Consider the following 23,386-nt stretch of genomic DNA (forward strand, 5'->3'; position numbering starts at 1 on the left):
TGGCAGTGTGGTAATGGTATGGGGAATCCTGGCGCACGTTAGGTCCATTGATACAATTGAGCAACTTTTGAATGACACAGCATATCTGAACATTGTTGTTGAACATGGCTACAGAGGGGTCCAACCCGGTATTAGATGGGTGTACCTAATAAACTGGCCACTGAGTGTATATCTAATGACACTAGGTGGCCATGGCTCCCTTTTATGGCTTCATAATTAATTGAATTCACATCGAAATCGCAATACTGACCTGTGCAATATCCATATAGCAAGAGATCCATATATCATGCAATATTTTGAAACACCAATAAGCTGTGTGTTTGTCGTCTCTCTACCTCTCCTCATGGCTGCTACTCGCTGTTAGATTCACTATAAGTTTGCAAGCTGTTCTGTAAGGTGTAATGCAGTCAACAGATTGTTCCAAACAAGAACAATGTTGTTTTCCACTTTGCTTCTTAATATAAATGATTCTATTTCAAATGGTTCATCCAAGTGTTTTGATCTATATCACAAGTCAAATTGCAATCGCAATAGGGTTTAAAAAAAATTGCTATTCAGTTTTTTGAGCACATTGTGCAGCCCTGCCTCCTTTCACTCTCTCAGGGTGTTCCATCTTGTCTGTCCATTCACTTCTACACCACCACAAAACCATCCTGACAAGGCCCTGTTCTTAACAGAATGCTGCACTTTTCTGCATTTTGACAAGCTTAGTGTAAAGACATAAAATAAGGGTAGAAGTCGCTCATACAGTCATGAAGAGGTGGGTGCTGTATGAGTGTACGGTTGGCCAGGGTAGCTCAAACAGATTAAGATTAGGATCACTTTATTGGTCAATTGCACACAAGGTCCAACCAAAATTTGACATCTGCTTTTAACCCAACCCAACCCAACGACACACATACACACACAGGCTTTTCTTGGAGAGGTGCTCGGGACCGACACACTGGGCACCCAGGGAACTGTTAATGTGCCTTGCTCAAGGGCACAATGTCAAGTAATGGCATCTAGGATTTGATAAGAGCAACCCTCTGGTTTCAGTTCACTTCCCACCAGATTTTTCCCATCGGATCCGGAATTCCAACTGGCAACCCTCCGGTTGCTGGTTCACCTCTCTAACCGCTAGGCTACCTGCCTCCAACAGTTCATGGTGATGACCATCCCACCACATCCCACACAGTACACCTTGACTATCTACTGTATCCAGCAGCTGCACAACGTGTCAGCACAGATTCAGCAGGATGTTTCAGGGACTTTAGACACAAAGCTTGATTTTCCGTTGGCGGTTCCACACTTCGATACATCTGAGGAAAGTCCCAAATTGACCCTGGTAACTAAAGAATCAGCTGGGGGCGGGCACCGACAAGGTTGGCTGAGAAGTGTGTGTGTGTATTGCGGGGAGGTGTGGTGTTTGATGGAGTGAGATGTGCAATAACACAGAGGCCCAGATCAGAAGGCTATTTAAGATTAGGATCCCTTTATTGGTCAATTGTACATAAGGTCACACTGAAATTTGACCTCTGCTTTATCTCAACCCCTCCAAAAGACACACATACATATACAGTTTGGAGGAGGGGGCTGCCACATTGTGCGCCCGTGGAGGAGGAGTTGTGGGGGGTTAAGTGCCTTGCTTAAGGGCACAATGCCTTGACCATCAGATTTCCCCTGTCTGACCCGGGATTTGAACTGGCAAACCTCCGGGTGGCTCACCGCCCAGAAGGTTATTTTCTCCAATGATAGAGGTCAGATGGTCAGACAGAGAGTCCTCCAGTCAATGCTCTATCCAGTTACTGCTACAGGATATGAGTTTATCCCCAATAGGCCTATCAACTGTGGGGAGATCCCACTGAATTGGTAAACCCTGGGAAACTACAGTGGAATGACACTGACAACACCATATGATCAACCGATTAGATCACAGGTGTCAAACTCATTCCATGGAGGGCCGAGTGGCTGAGGGTTTTCTCTCTATTGTACTTGATTGTTGGATCAAGGACACTATTTAGTAAGGAACTGCCAACACCTGGTTGTCTATTGCTTAATTTAAAGGAAAAAACTGCAGACACTAGACCCCCCATGAAATGAGTTTGAGACCCCTAGATTAGATCACATGCAAACCATTTTTCCTCACAACTTCCTGGTGCCAAAATGCTCTCTATGCAGAATTCGAGCATTGCGTGCCATTTTGCCATCTCTAGCAGCGTTTGTGCTAGTCCTAAATTAAAATCAGAAAAAACATTTGGCATCGTTGACATACTAGATTAATCCATAGCCTAAACCGGGGTAAAACAGGAATTCTAACATTTAAGTGAATTAAATCAATCATATAAGCCTTAATTAACATTGAACACTTCAGTTACGTAGGCTACACTAAACCTTTAATATCTTAAAGGTGTTGGTTAAAAAAAAGTAGACCGTCAGAACGCATTGTTTCAGTTTGCAAACAGGAAGGTAAAGAGTTAATTCTTATACGAAAGGGAAAGCCCCAGTTTCGCGGATTTGGTTAAGTGAATGAGAGAGAGAGAGAGAGAGAGAGAGAGAGAGAGAGTTTACGGACTAGTTGATTCGTTGCAATAAAAGGAACATAATAGCCTAATGATTTTCTTCAATTGCCCACTACCTGCAGTTATATTGCAGGTGTGTTGCCGTCAGGTTATTTAAAAGTCTTATATTTATCATTCTGAACATTTACTATAAGTCAGTTGTGTGATTTAATTAATTGAAGAAACTTAAATTAGTATCAGTTTACACTAATTTTCTCAAAATTAACATTTATGGATTTGGAGAATAGCCTCGAGCCATTCTTGTATTGGCTTGGCAAATTACATTATTAAACTCCCAAATCAAAACAACATTTGGATATTTTCGTGGAGAAGGAGACTGTGCCTAGGCTATAGAAAACATAAATTGAATTGACATTTGAATCACTGCTATGTTTTGAGACGACAAACACCCGAGGCTGATTCCAGGATACTTGATCCGTGTTCATGCCGAGGACCATGACCATGAACGGTCACCAGACTCAAACCACAGTGCCGCTGGATCTGAGCACCACAACGAGGGAGCGTGGGAGCGGAGCCGACAGGACTCCCACCAGCAAAGGTCGCTCCGCCAGAGTAAGAATGCAGTATCCCGCTGCCCCCCTCACGGAGGATGACGGTCCAAACGGAAATCCCAGACACACTGTGGAGCCGCTGGAGCATCGTTGTGGAGTATCGTTGATAAAACCTCCTGTGAAAACGGGAAACCCGGCTTTTCTGGAGAAAAAACACTCACCAGCTGCAACTTCTCACACGCCATTCACTCCGAACCCTGGTGAGAGCAGCAAAACAGACACACGAACACAGAACATATCTTCCTCTTGGCTTCCTTTTAGGAAACGTCCATTTCCTTCTGAATGGGAGACGCCGGAACAGTCACGTACCCCACCCGGGAGAGAGGAGCGCTTATCCCCTTACAAAAACAAAGACTTGTGCTGCAGACCGAGTCCTCCAAAGATTTTATTAAAGAGCTACGACGATGAGAGCATTGGTACCCTGGCATCGGTCTCACACAGACAATTGTCCGCCGCCAGCGGTTTTGACAATGAACACCAAAGCATCGATCCGGTTCGTTCAATGCAGGCACCCCGTCCTTACTGTAAGTTAGTCGCCCTGGCAAAAGACAAGTGAAAAAATATTAAAATGAAAGTGTACAGGCTTTTATTATTCAGAGTTTATCCTATCGCATTTTCATAGTTTTGTTCTCCTAATAGAGCAAAACAAAATGCGTAATCCTATCAGACAGTCGTGTTATAACTGTATTAATTTGATCATAATCAAAGTTATTGGTTTGAAAGAGAATATACTGCGGAATCAGTTAGTGGTCATTTGCCTTTGAGTCAGAAACGGATTTTCTCTGTGTAATGTTCCTTCATAGATCGTGTGTCATTGTGCAGTGATGGTTAGTCCTGCTTTGGAACTCCAGTCATTGAGAATCCGTTTTGCCAGACATTCCAGCGATAAATGATTGAACTGATTAAAAACATGTCAATGGGTCACCTGTAATTTCCTTATTTCATGGCATTGTACCAAACAATCTGCCCCCTCCCTCCCTCCCTCCCTCCCTCTGTCAACCAGATCCCTATCCAGGGCATCCATTCTACTCCTGGCCCAGCAGGTCACCGCTGGTTGTGAACGTGCCTGTCTCTCACCTCCAGTCCTCTCTTTACCCGGGACACCTGCTGGCAGATGTTGCCCTGGCGACTCGCCAAGACAACGATGGCGACACGTATGTTTGTTTTTGAAAACCCTACATGCATTGAACTTCAGTTAGTCTCATGTAGCAGATGGGGCCTAGAGTAGTGCTGTTGCCCTATGAGGGTTCCTTGCTAACCCTGACTTCCTGCTAGGAGCTATGGACTGGGTCGAGTTCAGTAAGTCATTTTTGTTTTCCATTTCAACATATTTTACATATGACCCTGATCAGTTAGGTATGTGTTGGGAGGGAGAGGAGATGTCACACAGTCTTGTTTGTTTGTTTTGGTCTATGATTCACTTGGCTGTGAGGGGTGTTGGTGGTGAGAGAGGAGTGTGCTGTGTGTACCCTTACCCCACCACATTCTTTACCTTTATTTCACTTCCTGTCTCTGTAATGATTAATGGAGTCAATTCTCTGCTCTGCTTCTCAGTGAAAGTGTCACTGGGTGAGGGGGATTCTGGGATGGAACTTGACCTCTGTGATCTGTACTTTGTGTGTGTGTGTCATGTTTTGTGTCTGTTTGCATTGTTTGTGTGAGTATTCATATGAGACACAGGCTTGCCTCTGGGAGGCTGGGATGACTATTAGAGTAAGGTGACCAGATAACAACACACAACAAAAAATAGAGTAAGGTGACCAGATAACAACACACAACAAAAAATAACTAAGAAAGAAGATTAAAATATCCCATGGAATTATAATTTTTTGTAAAAAATAAAATATTTATATATATACCCCCTTTTCTCCCCAATTGGTAGTTGGGTTGGTAGTTTCTCCCCAACAGTCCTGCCCCATCGCTGCAACTCCCGTACGGACTCGGGAAAGGCAAAGGTCAAGAGCTGTGCGTCCTCCGAAACACAACCCAACCAAGCCCCACTGCTTCTTGACACAATGCCCGCTTCACCAGGAAGCCAGCCACACCAATGTGTCTGAAGAAACACCGTACACCTGGCGACGATGTCAGCAGGCATTGCGCCCGGCCCACCACAGAAGTCTCTAGCGCGCGATGGGACTGGAACATCCTTGCCGGCCAAACCCTCCCCTCACCCGGACGATGCTGGGCTAATTGTGCACCGCCCCATCAGTCTCTCTGTCATGGCTGGCTGCGACAGAGCCTGGACTCGAACCAGGTTCCTTAGTGGCACAGCTAGCACCGCAATGCAGTGCCTCAGACCACTGCACCACTCGGGAGGCCGCCCATGGAACTATTTTTAACTATACATTTCCGGTAGTCCTTTCAAATACTTTAATTATTCATAACACAGAAATTGATTAACCACTCAAATGTTTCTTAATTTTAGTCTACCTTGGTCATTTTTAAATCACCCCAGTTTGGTAGCTTATGCTGTTGGAAAGGTTTTCTGGCTATGGGCATGGTTGTTCATGCAGTTGTTACAATGTATCACTGACCAAATGTTCTCATAGAAGGGAGCAAACAAGTTTGATACAAGTGGTGAGACAAATTTTACATTGAAATCCGATTGCATACAGCTTTTGATTACTGAAATATCAGCCTCAATTTAACTTCAGAGTTGCTTTTCTTTCTGGGGGATAATCAGGGACATTTCCGGTACTAGCCGGGGACAGGCCACCAAAATCGGGGACTGTCCCCGGGATATCGGGGATGTCTGGTCACCTTATGTTTGAGGTTAAGGAGTGGGTGGGGTACATTCAATCACATGTTAATAACAACCTCACGCACCGATGCCCTCTCTGACCTTCAACACCTGAGCACTCACCCATTCACTGACAGACATGCGAGGACGATACAAAAACACTCATGTGACTGAAATCATAAGTCCATCCAAGAATGGCATTGCAAAGTCATGTTCCTGTAGTTTAAGTGCTGTGTGTCACTCATTTGCATCCCATCACAACAAACACATGATCGAGAAAGAGCAGACCTGGCTGTGGGTTTCGAGACACAGCAGTTCCGCTTGGGATGATTTCATGTGATGTAGAGCCCAGGGACCAGCACTGAAATCAATCAGGAAGAAAACACCTTGCCATCTGATCACAAGATGTTTAAGAAAATGTATCCGTATAAAAGTTCATTTGCATTTCAGTGCTCGTTTTTTTTGTGTGGCTTTAAAAAAATATATATATATATATATATATATATATTTTTTTTTTAAATCAAACCGTACCTTGGTGGTTGCGCTGGGGCTTTTGGGTGCTGTTCTCATGTTTGGGTGCTGTTCTTATGAAGTCAAACTACTTGATGAAGTGGTAGACTGTAAAGAAGTACATTACCCTGGCTGGTACCTACTTGTATTGTGGTCTGTCTGATGAAAAGTTAGATTTCAGCAGAAAGACAGTGCTGCTTCTCAGCTCCCCACCATCCCCAAGTGTGTCTGTGTGTGTGTGTGTGTGTGCTTACGTCAATGGGGTGTTAATCCTCAGTTCTCATCGCCTCTGAGCCCCTCAGTTTCGGGAAAACCTCTGAGCGTGCGCCTCTCAATGTGTGACTGCGGTTTTCTCAGGTCTTTCTGTATCTCTCTGTTTTCATTTCTCTGTGTTTTTAAATGAATGAGCTCAAAAACCCAAACATCCGCTCCTCACTTCCTCATTTACCGCTTTTTCTCTCTCTCCCTCTCTCTCTTTCTCTCTCTCTCTCTTTATTTCTCTCGCTTTTTCTTTTGATCTCTTCCCCGCTTATCTCTCATTGACATTCTCTCACCCCTCTGTCACACGCTCCCCTGTTTCTCTCACCCCTGTCTCATTCTCCCTTGTTCATTGTCCATCTATCTGCTTGAATGAGAGACAGCTGTGCAGTCAGTGCAGTAACGTGGGGACAGTACATCATGTATTTGTGATGGTTATTGTCATGCTTATAGAATACAGGTGGGGATGACGTTTGTTCAGCAGTTTCTTGCAAACCACACGTATAGTACCCAACAACTTTAGCTCACCGCTGTGCTTGGCCAGGGATCTGCTTCCAACCTATGCAGACATGTAGGTAGGGGAGGGGTCAATATACTGGAGAAAGTAGCTTTAGTGCTGCCATGGCAAAAATCAAATCACACTTTATTTATATACCACATTTCTTAGAGGATACATTTGCATTTCAAAGTGCTTAACAAATAAAATAGTAAAACAATAATAAAATAAGTGGACATGAGACTAATTGATTAAAATAAATGTAGAATTGTGTACCATTTCTTTTTTTTTTTAATTGTATGACTAAAAGCACCTTAACCTTTTTAGCCTTGCTTTTACTTATGTCTTAAGATTTTTCTTTAAAATGTCTCCAGTTTCTGAGGCCTGCCCTCAGATCTTCCGGCAGTCTGTTCCAAAGGCCAGGACCAAACGTTTTGGTTCTGGCCTTTGGAACAACTAAAAGACCAGTGCTTTAAAGCTCAATAAACATCTAAAACTAACAGGCAACCATAAAGGCTATGTCAGGCTCCAGTCTCAGGGTGTCCCATGTGGCTCAGTTGGTAGAGCTTGGTGCTTGCAATGTCAGACTGTCAGAGTTGGTTCAATTCCCACGGGTCCAGTTTTCAAAAAGTAAGAAATGCATGCATTCTGGCTACCAACACCTACTAATGACTCAAATGGTTTCTGAAAAGGATGTATTGTAAGTTGGACTGTGGTGTGTTTCTGGTTCCCTTCTGTTTAATACACCTGTCTTAAAGTCATCGCTCTCTCAGGTGGTCTGCTGGCCACAGCAACCCGTATTCCCTCACCTCCCCCCAAACAGGATACCGCATGTATGCCACTGTCAGTGTGTGTTTGAGTGCAGCCCAGCGCTCCAGCATCAGTGTGCTTTGGGTTATCTGGGGCTGTGGTCTGCCCCACTTCCAGGAACAGGAGAGAGAGCAGTTTCATCTTGAGAGAAAGAGAGAGAGAGATTAACCTTGTTCAATTGTGTGATAATCTCACCATTGCACTGAATGGAGACACCTGTTACTAGGTCAGTTGGGTGTTGATAGCTTTTTGAGGAATGCTAGGAGAGGCACCTCGCATATACTCATCTGGGGACTGTTTTTAATCAGAACTGATGCCATTACTGTTGTCATCCTCATTGTGCTGCAATAATGCATGTTTGTCATCTACTCACATACTCCACAAATACATTATTACTACGTGACGAAAAGACTGCTGCAGATTCATTAATTCTGCTTCCTCACTGCATGGGAGAACCCAGCAGTATTCAGGTACGCTTATTTTATGATGTTCCAACGGATCAGAGCATGACATTTTTTCCCCCTTTCATGCAGAGTGGTTATCGAAAAATAGGCTACGTTGAGGATGACCTTGGCATTATCTCTTTTTTTTTTTTTTTTAAAAAAAAAAATTGCCCCTTTTTTCTCCCCAATTTCATGGTATCCAATTGTTAGTAGCAACTATCTTATCTCATCGCTACAACTCCCGTACGGGAGAGACGAAGGTTGAAAGTCATGCGTCCTCCGATACACAACCCAACCAAGCCGCACTGCTTCTTAACACAGCGTGCATCCAACCCGGAAGCCAGCCACACCAATGTGTCGGAGGAAACACAGTGCACCTGGCAACCTTGTTTAGCATGCACTGCGCCCGGCCCGCCACAGGAGTCACTGGTGCGCGATGAGACAAGGATACCCCTACCGGCCAATCCCTCCCTAACCCGGACGACGCTATGCCAATTGTGCATCGCCCCACGGACCTCCCGGTCACGGCAGGTTACGACAGAGCCTGGATGCGAATCCAGAGTCTCTGGTGGCACAGCTGCCACCAGCAGCGCCCTTAACCACTGTGCCACCCGGGACGCCGACCTTGACATTCTCAATGAATGTAAAAACAGACTTAGTTTACTCACTGTTTGAGGTGAAGAAAAAAAGACTTTCAGAAGTTCCACAGTGGTGGTGAGTTAAGACAGAAATACTATCAGATCCCCAAATGGGCACATTTATAGCCTACATTTGTGCGCAGACCAGGTAGCCTAGGCCTACTTCTATGTATAGTCAGGTGCTCGTCCTTACTCAATATTGACAGAAGCGCTACAAATTGCAATGAGGAAATTGACAACTCCTAAATGGAATGAAATAAACCAAAACATGTTCTTCAGAAGTGTAGCCTAGGTTGTGCGGTCCTCAAACAACGTGTCCACTCTGACAATGAGAATGGTAAGACTGTAGTAATAATAATAATCTATTGAATGCATTAAACAAAAATAATGTACTACTGGTGATACTAATGAGCAATCCTCCTCAATGGTCCACTGAGACAAATGTGAATCCGACAAGTCTCTTTTGCCATAACATTTTTTTATATTGCTCAACTAAACAAATGTTGGTCGACCAACAGCCTATCGACCAAACAATCGACAAGTTGACAAAATGGGGTCAGCCCTACAACGGATACACTTGTGAACGTGGTCAGGGGTGGTTCTCACTTTTACCAGAAAGGGGAGCTTTTTAGGAAAGAACCGACATATGCGGCCAAACACAAGTTCTGCTTTTCACACTGATCAGACGGCTGAGTGGCTTCACTGTGCTGTATGGCCATTAGTCAGGTCAGATTGCGAGAGAGGGGCGTCAACACTGTCAAACGTTTTACTGTTATGAGACTGTCTTGTGGTCATCTTCAGTTGCATCAGTCACCACAGTGCCGGTTAGAACTACACTTGTATGGAGATGGGTTTCAATTACAAAGACAAACTGTCATCCCTATTGTGTCTTTCTCTATGTGAAAGACTTGTTTACTCAAGTTGAACAAGAAATGCGGAAAGCAAGGTTGTATTGGCTATGGTTTGTTGACATGTTTTGGTCTGTGTTACACTAGCTACACGGATGAGATGGCTGGTTGTGATTGGTTAGACCTGCCTTCTGCATTGACATCAGTCAAACACCCGCCTCCAAACCTCAGGCTCTGTATAATGTTACCACATATCTCCACCACCTGTGCTATGCATTGTACGTGTTGTGTTGTGATTGTGTTGTGAAAGATGCATCCACCCAGCCACTCTGTTTGAATATGAAGGTCTACGGTGACACAGGTTGATCAGAGATGAGCAATGTCTCAATGATCGGTCTGTATTAGTAACATACTGCCCTGTATAACACAATATACTCCTAATGCATAATGCTAGGTTTAATTACTCATAAGTGCAGGTAGGCACGCACCTGTCTTCAAGAGAGGCAGTTATGAGATCCACCCAAGGCCATATGCTGATAAGTGTTCTGTTAGGACTTGCCTTAATCAAGCTCCGAAAGAATGTAATGTTTCGGCTTGGCACCCAAATATTACATTAGCTGTCAAGTCAGTCTCTCTCTGCCTGGTAAAACAGAGCTAAGCTGTATGACCTCTCCCTATCTCACACACGAGCCCTCCAACATAAGTTGTGAAATCTTTTTTATTTTTTTATTTAAAAAAAAATCTGTTTAATTTGTTGATGCTAAGGGCATTGTTGGCTCAAGCTATGGACTAGTACTACAATTTGTACTGAACAAAAATACAAAAACGCAACAATTTCAAATATTTTACTAAGTTACAGTTCATATAAGGAAATCAGTCAATTGAAATAAATGTATTAGGCCCTAATCTATGAATTTCACATGACTGGGAATACAGATACGCATCTGTTGGTCACAGATACCTTCAAGGTGGAAGCCTGGATCAGAACACCAGTCAGTATCTGGTGTGACTACAATTTGCCTCGTGCAGCACAACACATCTCCTTCAGAGTTGATCAGGCTGTTGACTGTGGCCTGTGGAATGTTGTCCCACTCCTCTTCAATTCCTGTGCGAAGTTACTGGATATTGGCGAGAACTGGGACACAATTGTATTTTTTATTTGACCTTTATTTAACCAGGTAGGCTAGTTGAGAACAAGTTCTCATTTACAACTGCGACCTGGCCAAGATAAAGCAAGGCAGTGCAACACAAACAACAACACAGAGTAACACATGGAATAAACAAACATAAGGTCAATAATACAATAGAAAAAGTATATATACAGTGTGTGCAAAGGAGGTATGATAAGGGAGGTAAGGCAATAAATAGGCCATAGTGGCTAAATAATTACAATATAGCAATTAAACACTGGAGTGATGGATGCACAGAAGATGAGTGTGCAAGTAGAGATACTGGGGTGCAAAGGAGCAAAAATAAATCAAATAACAGTATCGGGATGAGGTAGTTGGATGAGCTATTTACAGACGGGCTATGTACAGGTGCAGTGATCTGTGAGCTGCTCTGACAGCTGGTGCTTAAAGTGAGTGAGGGAGATATGAGTCTCCAGCTTCAGTGATTTTTGCAGTTCGTTCCAGTCATTGGCAGCAGAGAACTGGAAGGAGAGGCGGCCAAAGGAGGAATTGGCTTTAGGGTTGACCAGTAAAATATACCTGCTGGTGCGCGTGCTATGGGTGGGTGCTGCTATGGTGACCAGTGAGCTGAGATTTACCTAGCAAAGACTTCTAGATGACCTGGAGCCAGTGGGTTTGGTGATGAATATGAAGCGAGGGCCAGCCAAGGAGAGCTATCAGATCACAGTGGTGGGTAGTATATGGGGCTTTGGTGACAAAACAGACGATGTCGTACACATAGATCCAGAGCATCCCAAACATGCTCTATGTGTGACATGTCTGGTGAGTATGCAGGCCATGGAAGAACTGGGACATTTTTAGCTTCCAGGAATTGTATACAGATCTTTGCGACATGGGGCATTATCATGCTGAAACATGAGGTGATGGTGGCAGATAAATGGCACGACAATGGGACTCAGGATCATGTCACGGTATCTCTGAGTATTCAAATTGCCATTGATAAAATTAAATTGTTTGTTGTCCTTAGCTTATGCCTGCCCATACCGGGGAGGCGGGTAGCCTAGTGGTTAGATTGTTGGACTAGTAACCGAAAGGTTGCAAGATTGAATCCCCGAGCTGACAAGGTAAACATTTGTCATTCTGCTCCTGAACAAGGCAGGTAACCCACTGTTCCTAGCCCGTCATTGTAAATATGAATTTGTTCTTAACTGACTTGCCTAGTTAAATAAAGATTAATTTAAAAAATACCATATCCCCACTGTCACTCCATTTACAACATTGACATCAGTAAACCACTCGCCCACAGAACACCATACACATTGTGAGGTTGGTTGGACATACGACCAAATTTTCTAAAATTATGTTGGAGGTGGCTTATGGTAGAGAAATTAACATTCAATTCTCTGGCAAAAGCTCTGGTGAACATTCCTGCAGTCAGCATACCAGTTGCATGCTCCCTCAAAATTTGAGACACCGTGGCACTGTGTTGTGACAAAACTGCACATTTTAGTCGCCTTATTGTCCCCAGCAAAACGTGCACATTTCAAATGAAATCTAATTTTATTTATTTGTGAAATGCTTACTTACAAGCCCATAACCAACGGTACAGTTCAAGAAAGAGTTCAAATATTTACTAAATCAAAATAAAGTAAAAATAAAGTTACCCAGCTGAATTACATAAAAATAACGAGGCTGTATACAGGGGGCTCTGGTGCTGAGTAAATATGCGGGGGTAGCAGCAGTGTAAAAACAAAGAGTGGTGTCAATGTAAATTGTCCGGGAGGCCATTTGATAAATTGTTCAGCAGTCTTATTGCTTGGGGGTAGAAGCTGTTAACGAGCCACTTGGACCTAGACTTGGCGCTCCGGTACCGCTTGCCATGCAGTAGCAGAGAGAACAGTCTACGACTAGTGTGACTTGAGTTTTTGACGTATATAGGTCCTGGATGGCAGGAAGCTTGGCCCAAGTGATGTACTGGGCCGTACGTAGTACCCTATGTAGCGCCTTACGGTCAGATACTGATCATCCTGTTTAATCAATCCCACACTTGTCACGTGGATGGAATATCTTGGCAAAGAAGAAATGCTCACTGACAGGGAGGGAAACAAATGTGTAAAACATTAGAGAAATAAGCTTTTGGAACATTTCTGAGATTTTTTTATTTCAGCTCATGGAACATGGGACCAACACTTCACATGTTGTGTTTATATTTCTGTTCAGTGTAGTTATGTGGAGGAATGTATGACATAACTCACGCCTCTCTGAAAGAGGATGACAAATGTTTTGTCTCAGGACATACCATTTGTATTGTGTAGGCCTGCAGCACGTACCATCAGTGACCAGTGTTAAAAAGCCAACAAGGTAGATGCTGGAGATTAAAAAGGTTTTGTATAAGAGCTGTCAGAGTTGTCTTTGAGCAATGTTCTCTGTGTGTGTGTAGGCCTACGTATTTTCTTTATCTTCCATTTCCTCTTTGCAGTATGCAAATATGTTGTTACTCATCTCCTCAGACTTCAGTTGTATGTGCAGTAGGTAGACATGCCGAACACCAATATGTGTTTTAGTCTGTTGTAACTCTGTTTAATGGACAACAGATCAGGAAGTAGACAAAAAAAACTGACATTACCGTAAATTTGTGCTAACCCCAAATTCTCAGTGAAGGTACTTTTAAATCATTCTCTCAAAATGTCCCTACCCAATTTCCTGTCATAACCTTTCTTCTCTTGTTCTGCATTTACGATTGATATTCATTGGAGGAAGCTGAAAGACATGAAAACACACAGAAAGCCCCTAATAGAGACCGTAGTTCTAATGGTTTAATGGTGATTATCTCCCCCAATACAGAGAGCTGTGCCATTGTCACACAACAGGAAGTTACACCAAACCAAACGAGTTTACTGAAATTCACTTCTGATAATATTTTTTTCCCCCAGGAACTCTTGTCATTCTTCCTTATTCTTATGTTTGACCTCTGTTCTTTCACTTTACATACTATATAAATATCAGTTTCCTAGTCACCTTGATCAGTTTTCTACAGGCTTTGTAATGAGTCACCCACCACACTGCTCTCCTCTCAGCCTAACTGTCAGTTGTGGAGAATCAGGTCATAGGTCAAGTGAAGTTGGCCAGTACTCGGTCATTCAGTAATATATAGGTTATGGGTTAGCCTGAATTTGTCAAAACATATTGTAGGCTTGTGTAAACTTTCTACTGCAATTGTGTAACAGTTTTACACCCATCACATGCCAGTTAGTGTGTCATTCAGTTTGTAGTCCATAGGATTTCTCTGGCTTAAAGGTTAGTCAGGGTGTTTCTGTGTCAGGATGTATCAGCAGCCACTTTACAATCATGCTGGAGTTGTGTGAAAAGGATGTGTGTCAATTAATTTTGTGCATTTATTGGTTTAAATCAGAATTTGTGTGTGGAAGAATGTGTACCTGTTTTATTTTTGTGTGTAGTTTTGACTTGGGTGTGTGTGTGTGTGTTACAGGGCTCTTCACATAGCAGTGGTGCAGGGGCAGGAAGCTCAGATCCAAAGAATGATCCTTCTCCTGGAACTGGTTCACACAGACCTGGACATCTACAACAACCTGAGACAGGTGAGATACATGCACGAGCACACACAGCTGTGTTTTCAGAAATGTCAGGAGTTATTGAAGTGTAAAAATCATATTTTCCTTAACCCCAAAACCCTTAAGCTTAAAATAGAATTTGTTTTCCTACCTTTTCAGGACATTACAGTGAAATATTAGGACATTGGAGTCCTGATAATATAGGAAAACATGTACACACACACACACCTGCCACTCACTGCAGACTTCAGAGCACAATAAGGAAAGGTGTGAAAGAGGAAGTCCTTGATTTCCTCCTCGCCCAGCCTCTTTACCGTACACAGACCGACACCTCTCGGCTGCCGGTTATCAGAAGAAATGTACAGTTTCTGGTTACCTGTGCTTAATGCAGGCCAAGGTCACATGCACAAGCCTATTGCTTGGAAGGATGTGCTATGATTGGTATCCTTTGTTCAGGGCTGTGTGTTCTGAAGTGATGTTCTCTTTTCTGTTGGGTTCCATCTTCTGCACCTTTCCCAGTCCATCAATGCCCCATGGCCTTTTCCCATCACTTTCAAATGAGTCCACTTCCTCCCTCCAGCGTGCCACCACACCCTGTCAATGCCACATTCCCTCTGCAGCTCTGTTAGTCTGCTTAATCACCCCAGAGAAATCACCCTGAACCCTTCATACGCACATCTGGGGTTTCAGACAACACATTGCTCACTTACCAGAAATAACGTAGGTACCATTTGTTGTGTTTTGTCACCGTTGAGGTGAGACTGAGGCATTTACAGTGATATCCTGTCTGTAGTGCATAGTCTAGCAGACAGGCTGTATACATTCGTGTGAGGGGCCAGGGGGAGATTTCAGTCCAGGCTGAGAGACATGATGCTCGCCACGATGTGACTACCAGATACAGACCTATTGCCAACCCTGAGAACCCATTTTCTAATTGTTTATTAGATTTGTCAGTTATAATCACAAGTAAATGACTATATAGGATAGTCTGTAACTCCAAATAAAAATCTTAAAACACACTCCACAATACTTTTACATAAAGCCTGCCAAGCTCTTTTGGCAATGCCAGATAATCATACTATGTCAGCAAAAAAACCAACTTTCTCTAGCAGTTCAACATGTGTTGTGCAGTCCAAACAATACTTCAGTGGTCAATTTTACTCAACGGTTTGACAGAGTTAATATCAGTACTGAGTTGCATGTGCACATTGTGCGACTACCAGATCAGCTGCAGCACTGGTGCTATGAAACAGCTGTTTGATACTCCCACACTGTCACTACTACTAACCAAACACTGTCACTACTACTAACCAAACACTGTCACTACTACTAACCAAACACTGTCACTACTACTAACCAAACACTGTCATCTACTACTAACCAAACACTGTCATCTACTACTAACCAAACACTGTCACTACTACTAACCAAACACTGTCATCTACTACTAACCAAACACTGTCACTACTACTAACCAAACACTGTCACTACTACTAACCAAACACTGTCACTACTACTAACCAAACACTGTCACTACTACTAACCAAACACTGTCATCTACTACTAACCAAACACTGTCACTACTACTAACCAAACACTGTCATCTACTACTAACCAAACACTGTCACTACTACTAACCAAACACTGTCACTACTACTAACCAAACACTGTCACTACTACTAACCAAACACTGTCACTACTACTAACCAAACACTGTCACTACTACTAACCAAACACTACTACTAACTAAACACTGTCACTACTACTAACTAAACACTGTCACTACTACTAACCAAACACTGTCACTACTACTAACCAAACACTGTCACCACTACTAACTAAACACTGTCACTACTACTAACCAAACACTGTCACTACTACTAACCAAACACTGTCACTACTACTAACCAAACACTGTCACTACTACTAACCAAACACTGTCACTACTACTAACCAAACACTGTCACTACTACTAACTAAACACTGTCACTACTACTAACTAAACACTGTCACTACTACTAACCAAACACTGTCACTACTACTAACCAAACACTGTCACTACTACTAACCAAACACTGTCACTACTACTAACCAAACACTGTCACTACTACTAACTAAACACTGTCACTACTACTAACCAAACACTGTCACTACTACTAACCAAACACTGTCACTACTACTAACCAAACACTGTCACTACTACTAACCAAACACTGTCACTACTACTAACCAAACACTGTCACTACTACTAACTAAACACTGTCACTACTACTAACCAAACACTGTCATCTACTACTAACCAAACACTGTCACTACTACTAACTAAACACTGTCACTACTACTAACCAAACACTGTCACTACTACTAACCAAACACTGTCACTACTACTAACTAAACCCTGTCACTACTACTAACCAAACACTGTCATCTACTACTAACCAAACACTGTCATCTACTACTAACCAAACACTGTCATCTACTACTAACCAAACACTGTCACTACTACTAACTAAACACTGTCACTACTACTAACCAAACACTGTCACTACTACTAACCAAACACTGTCACTACTACTAACCAAACACTGTCATCTACTACTAACCAAACACTGTCATCTACTACTAACCAAACACTGTCATCTACTACTAACCAAACACTGTCATCTACTACTAACCAAACACTGTCATCTACTACTAACCAAACACTGTCATCTACTACTAACCAAACACTGTCATCTACTTCTAACCAAACACTGTCATCTACTACTAACCAAACACTGTCACTACTACTAACCAAACACTGTCATCTACTTCTAACCAAACACTGTCATCTACTACTAACCAAACACTGTCACTACTACTAACCAAACACTGTCATCTACTACTAAGCAAACACTGTCATCTACTACTAACCAAACACTGTCATCTACTTCTAACCAAACACTGTCATCTACTACTAACCAAACACTGTCATCTACTACTAACCAAACACTGTCATCTACTAGCTGGTGCACTTCCCAATTCTCTGGCCAATGTTACTCCCATGTTATGTTATTCAAGTTCCCTGGAAACTGTTCAGATATTGCAAATGAATAATCATGTCCTTAACGCTGCTGTTGCCACTTTGTACATTATGCTTTGTCTGTCTGTGTGGGTGTGCTTGTGGCATGCAGTGTATTGTGTGAGGCTTCTACAGTGCATGTGTATGTGCACTTAGTATCCTCATTCTGAGAAGTCACATGACCCCCCCCCCCTGCTCTGCTCTGTTTCTCAACATACCTTGTTGCTGAGGTTTAGAGGGTAGAATCCGGGACTTTCCCTTTCTGCGCTAGTCTCCATCTCTCTGGCAGTCTCTCTCTCTCTGATCGTCTCTCTCTCTGATTTTATCTCAGTACATTGTGAGTTGACCCCTCCTTTAACTGCATAAATTATACAAATTATTGAAACTTGTAAAGAACTAGTAAAATAAGCTCTTCCATGGTATGGTAAGGGACTTTGTTAGTCTTTCCTGGGAAGTTGCACAACTAGAACATTAACAGGAAGTACACCCTATGCACACCTCTAATTTCTCTTTGTTTTTACCTTCTCCCCCCTGTTCTTTGTATCCTTATCTTTGTCTGGCACACAACCACCCTTTCAAGGCTTTTCCTCATACCTAGAACTCTCCCCTCCACTCCTCTGTTCTTCTGGTTTATCTGCTCATTTCATTGGAATGTAACTCTGTGGACACACAGCCAGCAGGGGAGAGGGAAGGGATTTTCCCTCTTATCCTGTCTTTCCCCTTGCCTCCACTCTATACCGCTTCCAGCTATTCCTCTCCTTGGCTTTCTTACCCTATGCTCCCCCTTCTCTCCCTCCCCACTCTCTGCCCCTCTTATCCTGTCTTTCCCCTTGCCTCCACTCTATACCGCTTCCAGCTATTCCTCTCCCTGGCTTTCTTACCCTATGCTCCCCCTTCTCTCCCTCCCCACTCTCTGCCCCTCTTATCCTGTCTTTCCCCTTGCCTCCACTCTATACCGCTTCCAGCTATTCCTCTCCCTGGCTTTCTTACCCTATGCTCCCCCTTCTCTCCCTCCCCACTCTCTGCCCCTCTTATTTGTGCTGTTTTTGTTTGTCATTCTGGAATGGTTTACAGGAAGCTAGAACTAAACTCAATGAACTTTGGAATGTTTTTGGACCACCATAAAAGCCTTTATTTGACCTGTGCCTTTGATTAAGTATTGTGACATGTTGCCGGTTATGTCCTTTACGGCTTCATGTTCAGGGACATTCTAGGAAGCACAAGATGACTGAGTCAGACTGTTGGTAGTTCATGGGAGGTCAAACACTAGGGTGTGTGATCAGTCATGACTAACTGACGATTCAGGGAAATAGGAGTGTTTTCTCAGGAAGTGAAGGCCACTGGCATTGAGACATTGGAGGCATTTCACCAGTGTTTTCTCCCGCCGGCGCTTTGGTATTTTACTGCTGTTCTTTACTGGAACATAGCCACACACACACGCGCACACGCACACGCACACGCACACGCACACGCTCACACACACACACTGTAAGTACGTGCTTTTCCTGAATCAAAAGTGAAACTAAATTATCATCCTGACCACTGAGATTGTTCAGTATGATTAATGATAGATTCCAGATCAAGTGACTTCCCTAAACCCTTTCTGCATGTCTCTGGACAGTGGACCACTGACAAAGTTAACATTTTTCAAATCAGGTTTTATGAATGAATGAATCATTGGCGATCATCTCTGGAAGATCCTGGATTGCTCCAGTGCTTTCAGTAAACCTGTGTTGGAATCTGCAATCCCCTGCAGTGGCATGTCTCTGGAATTCAACCTGGCTCGAAACCGCATCACATTCGACCTGGCTCGAAACAGCATTAGTTCTTTCAAATACTTTAGGTGCACATAATTTTGAAATGAGAAAAAAAATGTATGGGGCTGTATCTTCATCTCCTAGCTGATTTGTATTTTGGACTTTGATGGTGTGTTTACCATCCTGTGTGGCGTTTATCTTTGTCTGCCGATGTCCAATGCTGATGAAGCCAGAAAGCCCTCTGTGCCCTGATTGGGCGGCTCTGGTTCGTTTGGGGACTTATGCCCAACCTTATCTAGCCCACCGTTTATAAACTCTTGTGACCTTCCCCCTGCAGAACTGGATGGAGATGAAACGATGCGATTCCATTAACAGGAGTAATACACTATTCTTCCTCATCTCTTCTTCCTCTGCTCTTGGTTTAAAAAAAATGGTTTACCTCATTTATAAACCGTGCGAATGTACAAAATATACCCCCAAACATGTGTTCACGCAAAAGTTGGCATTTCTCATTTATGACTCTGCAAAATTTAGACCATGTGTGTACATTTTCTAGTGGTTGAAGTATTGCATTGCAAGCAGGAAGGAGATTAGTATTTTGTGCAAATAGGGGATATGATGGACACGCTTATTCATAACAATAAACAAGGTAATAACAAGATGCAATCATTTGCCTTTAGTGAGAATCTATTTAATTTATCTTTGCATTTTAAAATAATTAGAAACAGGCATCTAATTCCTGGGCTATTATTTTTCATTTCCATGATCATTGCATAAAAAATGCCTCACCTTTTCTGTGATGGTTTAATACCCACGAGGAGAAAGAGTAAAGGGACACACAACCGGGAAACATGCGTGTGTATGGCGTGCGCCAAGTTTAGAAATCTCAATATGTTTGTGCGTGTGCAGTCTTTTCAGAAATAGTGACCGCAGATATTTAGTGTGAAATATACAGTTATGACGCCCCTGGTTTTCATTTGTTCTTGTTTAATGATTGTCTAAAGATGAATTTTCTGTCTCCCTCTTTCTCAGACCCCTCTTCATCTGGCTGTGATTACCCATCAGGCCCACATGGTGGGGGCGTTGTTACGTGCGGGTGCTGACCCGGGGGCTCTGGACCGTAACGGTCAGACAACGGTCCACCTCTGCTGTGAACACGGCCAGCAGGCCTGCCTCTCTGTCGTCCTTTCCCACCCCTCCATCTTGACTTGCCTGGAGGTCAGGAACTATGAGGGTAAGTTACTACTGCTACTAAGTTGCCCTCAATTCTGTTTCAATTGAGACAATGCAGGGGATTAATTTAAATTCAATTCATAAATTCTAAATTCCTCTTAACTTTCCAATGTAACCTAATTGACAGTCCATAGAAGAAACAGACAGCTCCTTTATGGTAGTCATATGCCAGACATGACTAAAACAATAATAGATCTAGGATGTATGCTACTACCCCAAATAAAGCCAGTAACCCCCCCACAATGTTTACAACATTCATGCCTAATGTACAGGAATTCCCATATTGTGGGAATATTTCTGAGTTACGACACATACTAACATTATATATAGCACACATTATCCCCCCTGTTTGACTCATGCTGTGGGTCCCATGGTGGTGGGCGTATGAGGCAGAGAGGGGAATAGGGCATTTCCTGCTGTTGTGGTCTGTATGCCAGTGTGACAAGTCTGGGCACAGCATGGTTTGCCTTGTACTCAAAACAGCAGAAAACCCCTAGAATACACATGGGCTCTGGAGCGTGTGATTCTCTCCCTAACGGCTTATCACCCCCTCCCCCCCTCTCTCTCTCTCCAGGCCTCACCCCTCTCCACCTAGCTGTACAGGGTGGACACAAGGAGCTGGTCAGAATGCTGCTGGATGCTGGGGCAGACATCAATGCTATGGTCAGTCACCTTCCTCCCCCACCTAACTCTCCATCTCTCCCCTTAATGCTGGACCATTTCAAATGGGCTTTGAGTTATTCTGGCACACTGAATCATCCAGTTACTCAATACCAGGTAATACCAGTTCCACTTTAGAGTCCCCATTCTCCTCTCTCTAAGCAGGACATCAAGAGTGGCCACAGTCCTCTCATACACGCAGTAGAGAACCACAATATGGACATGGTGCACTTCCTCATAGAGGTAAGGCTACGTGTGTTGTATGTGACTCCAGCTGTTCCAGCTGTTCTACTGAAGTCAGCTCCTCTATATTTAAAATGGTCTGTAGATCCTCCCCTGTTCCCCTTTTAGGTTTATCTTTCCTTTCTGGGAAAATGATTTACAAGAAATGTTCAAAGTGATTCTGTTTAGTTACACATCGCCATCCAAGACTAACCGTGTTACTTATTTTGACATCTTCTCAACAATCTCCTGCTTCCTCTCTCCCTGCCCCCTCCTCATCAGAATGACTGTAATGTGAATGGCCAGTCGTACAGTGGGAACACGGCCCTGCACAGTGCCTGTGGGCGAGGCCAGGTAGACACAGCCAGGCTCCTACTGAAGAACAGAGCCGACAGCAGTGTGAAGAACTACCACAATGACACCCCCGCGATGGTGGCCAAGAACAAGAAGGTGAGAGAGAAGAAAATGAATGCACTGGATCTATGGAAGAGGGTCTTTTCCCCCCTCTGTTTCACACCAATCAATAGCTTTACACATGTGTAGGAGAATAAAAACTGAAGTTAGTGGGTTAAATGAACAATAGTGTGGACATAGGACTGAACTAATCCTTGTGGGTGCTTCCCTCTAGTGGCTGTACCTAAACAATTTTCTTGTCATCACAACAACAAACTGTACCAACAATAAAACACAAATAATCTAAGGAATACGATCACTCAGTAGCAGGCCCCACAGATGCAGTGAACTCACTAGTTGTCATTGCAGGACTGTTAATGTGTGTCCTCTCAGGTAACCTAACCCTTTAGATCTGTCCTCAGGTAACAGATGTACTACGAGGGAAGGGCTCCAGAAACCAGCAGCCCAAAGCTCAGCAGTGTGTACCAGCCTCACCACACAGGAGCACACCCCAGTCACAGATTAGAGGTAATGGTGAGACGAGCACGTATTTTGATGTGCATCATGCATTCGGGCACAGTAAACTCATCACATCCCTCCTCTGTCCCCAGGTTCTCCATCTCCCAGCCTTTCACCATTGGCCACTCCCACAGCTTCGCCTCTTCACCGCAGCTCGTCCCATTCCCCCAAGGCACCTCCCACTCCCTCTCCTCACAGCCAATCAGCAGAGAGCCTGTCAGGCCGTCAGTCTCCATTGAAGATCCGGGAGAGCGAGCAGCTGCCGGTGAGGCTTGACTCCGATAGGATGACTGCAGTGGACATCAGCCTGACCCAGGGAAGGACCTACAGCTACCCTCCAGCAATGCACCACCAGTCCCCCATCACTGATGCTCAAATAGGGCATTTACTAGCCTATTACTCCCCTGGAGTCCAGAGACCTCTTTATCCAGAGCCTCCCTTTATCCTCCTCCACACCAATATCCCTTCCCCAGCCACTGTCTCTACTGCCTCCCAATCAGATGTCTCCATCATGTGTCAGCAGCAGCATGGGCAAAGGTAACAGTTGACAGAGATGCACTTTCAGTGTTGCTGCAAAGTTAGGTTCCACCACTGTTTGAGTTATTGGTTGGTAACAAGATAGTTTGTTTACTGTTGGACTATAGAGCCTATGCCAGTATGATTATGTACCTCTAGATCTCAGCTGGATGCATTTGTCATGTGACTGCATTAGTCTCCTTGCAATGACACCTACACTGGAAGAATGAATGTTACTGCAGTTTCCTGAATAGACTTCATTCAGAACTGTTATCACCGTGTGTGTGATGGGCTGTTTGGAAACTGGTGCTCCACCAGGAGGTCTTGAATGCTGCCACCTTACTTGAAATTCGTGATTATTTTTTAGCTTTTTCTTTTCTGGTTTACTTTGAATAATATATTGTATAATTGATAAATATTTTTCTACATCAAGTTATTTTTCTATGCACTGTTATTTATTCACGTTCA

The 23,386-nt window shown here is 43.5% G+C and overlaps 1 protein-coding gene across 1 annotated transcript; it reads left to right on the forward strand.

The window, feature by feature from the left end:
• The first annotated feature begins 2,514 nt into the window (after nt 1-2,514).
• On the forward strand, nt 2,515-23,350 carry LOC112226570 (B-cell lymphoma 3 protein homolog). Its single transcript, XM_024390977.2, has 9 exons — nt 2,515-3,636; nt 4,116-4,266; nt 14,476-14,584; nt 20,408-20,609; nt 21,183-21,271; nt 21,434-21,511; nt 21,773-21,940; nt 22,306-22,411; nt 22,495-23,350. Exons 1-9 carry the CDS (start codon nt 2,985-2,987, stop codon nt 22,941-22,943), a joined length of 2,004 nt encoding a protein of 667 aa, XP_024246745.2. The 5' UTR covers nt 2,515-2,984; the 3' UTR covers nt 22,944-23,350.
• The last annotated feature ends 36 nt before the right edge of the window (nt 23,351-23,386 follow it).

This window comes from Oncorhynchus tshawytscha, linkage group LG03 (assembly GCF_018296145.1).
Source record: "Oncorhynchus tshawytscha isolate Ot180627B linkage group LG03, Otsh_v2.0, whole genome shotgun sequence".
Classification (NCBI taxonomy): Eukaryota; Metazoa; Chordata; class Actinopteri; order Salmoniformes; family Salmonidae; genus Oncorhynchus; species Oncorhynchus tshawytscha.

Bases quoted from the DNA above. Each gene is read 5' to 3' on its own strand.
- LOC112226570 (XM_024390977.2), top strand. From the start codon at position 2,985: ATGCCGAGGACCATGACCATGAACGGTCACCAGACTCAAACCACAGTG. The intron at 14,585-20,407 runs GTGAGATACATG...CCTCTTTCTCAG, and splicing joins TCTACAACAACCTGAGACAG to ACCCCTCTTCATCTGGCTGT. The intron at 21,941-22,305 runs GTGAGAGAGAAG...ATCTGTCCTCAG, and splicing joins TGGTGGCCAAGAACAAGAAG to GTAACAGATGTACTACGAGG.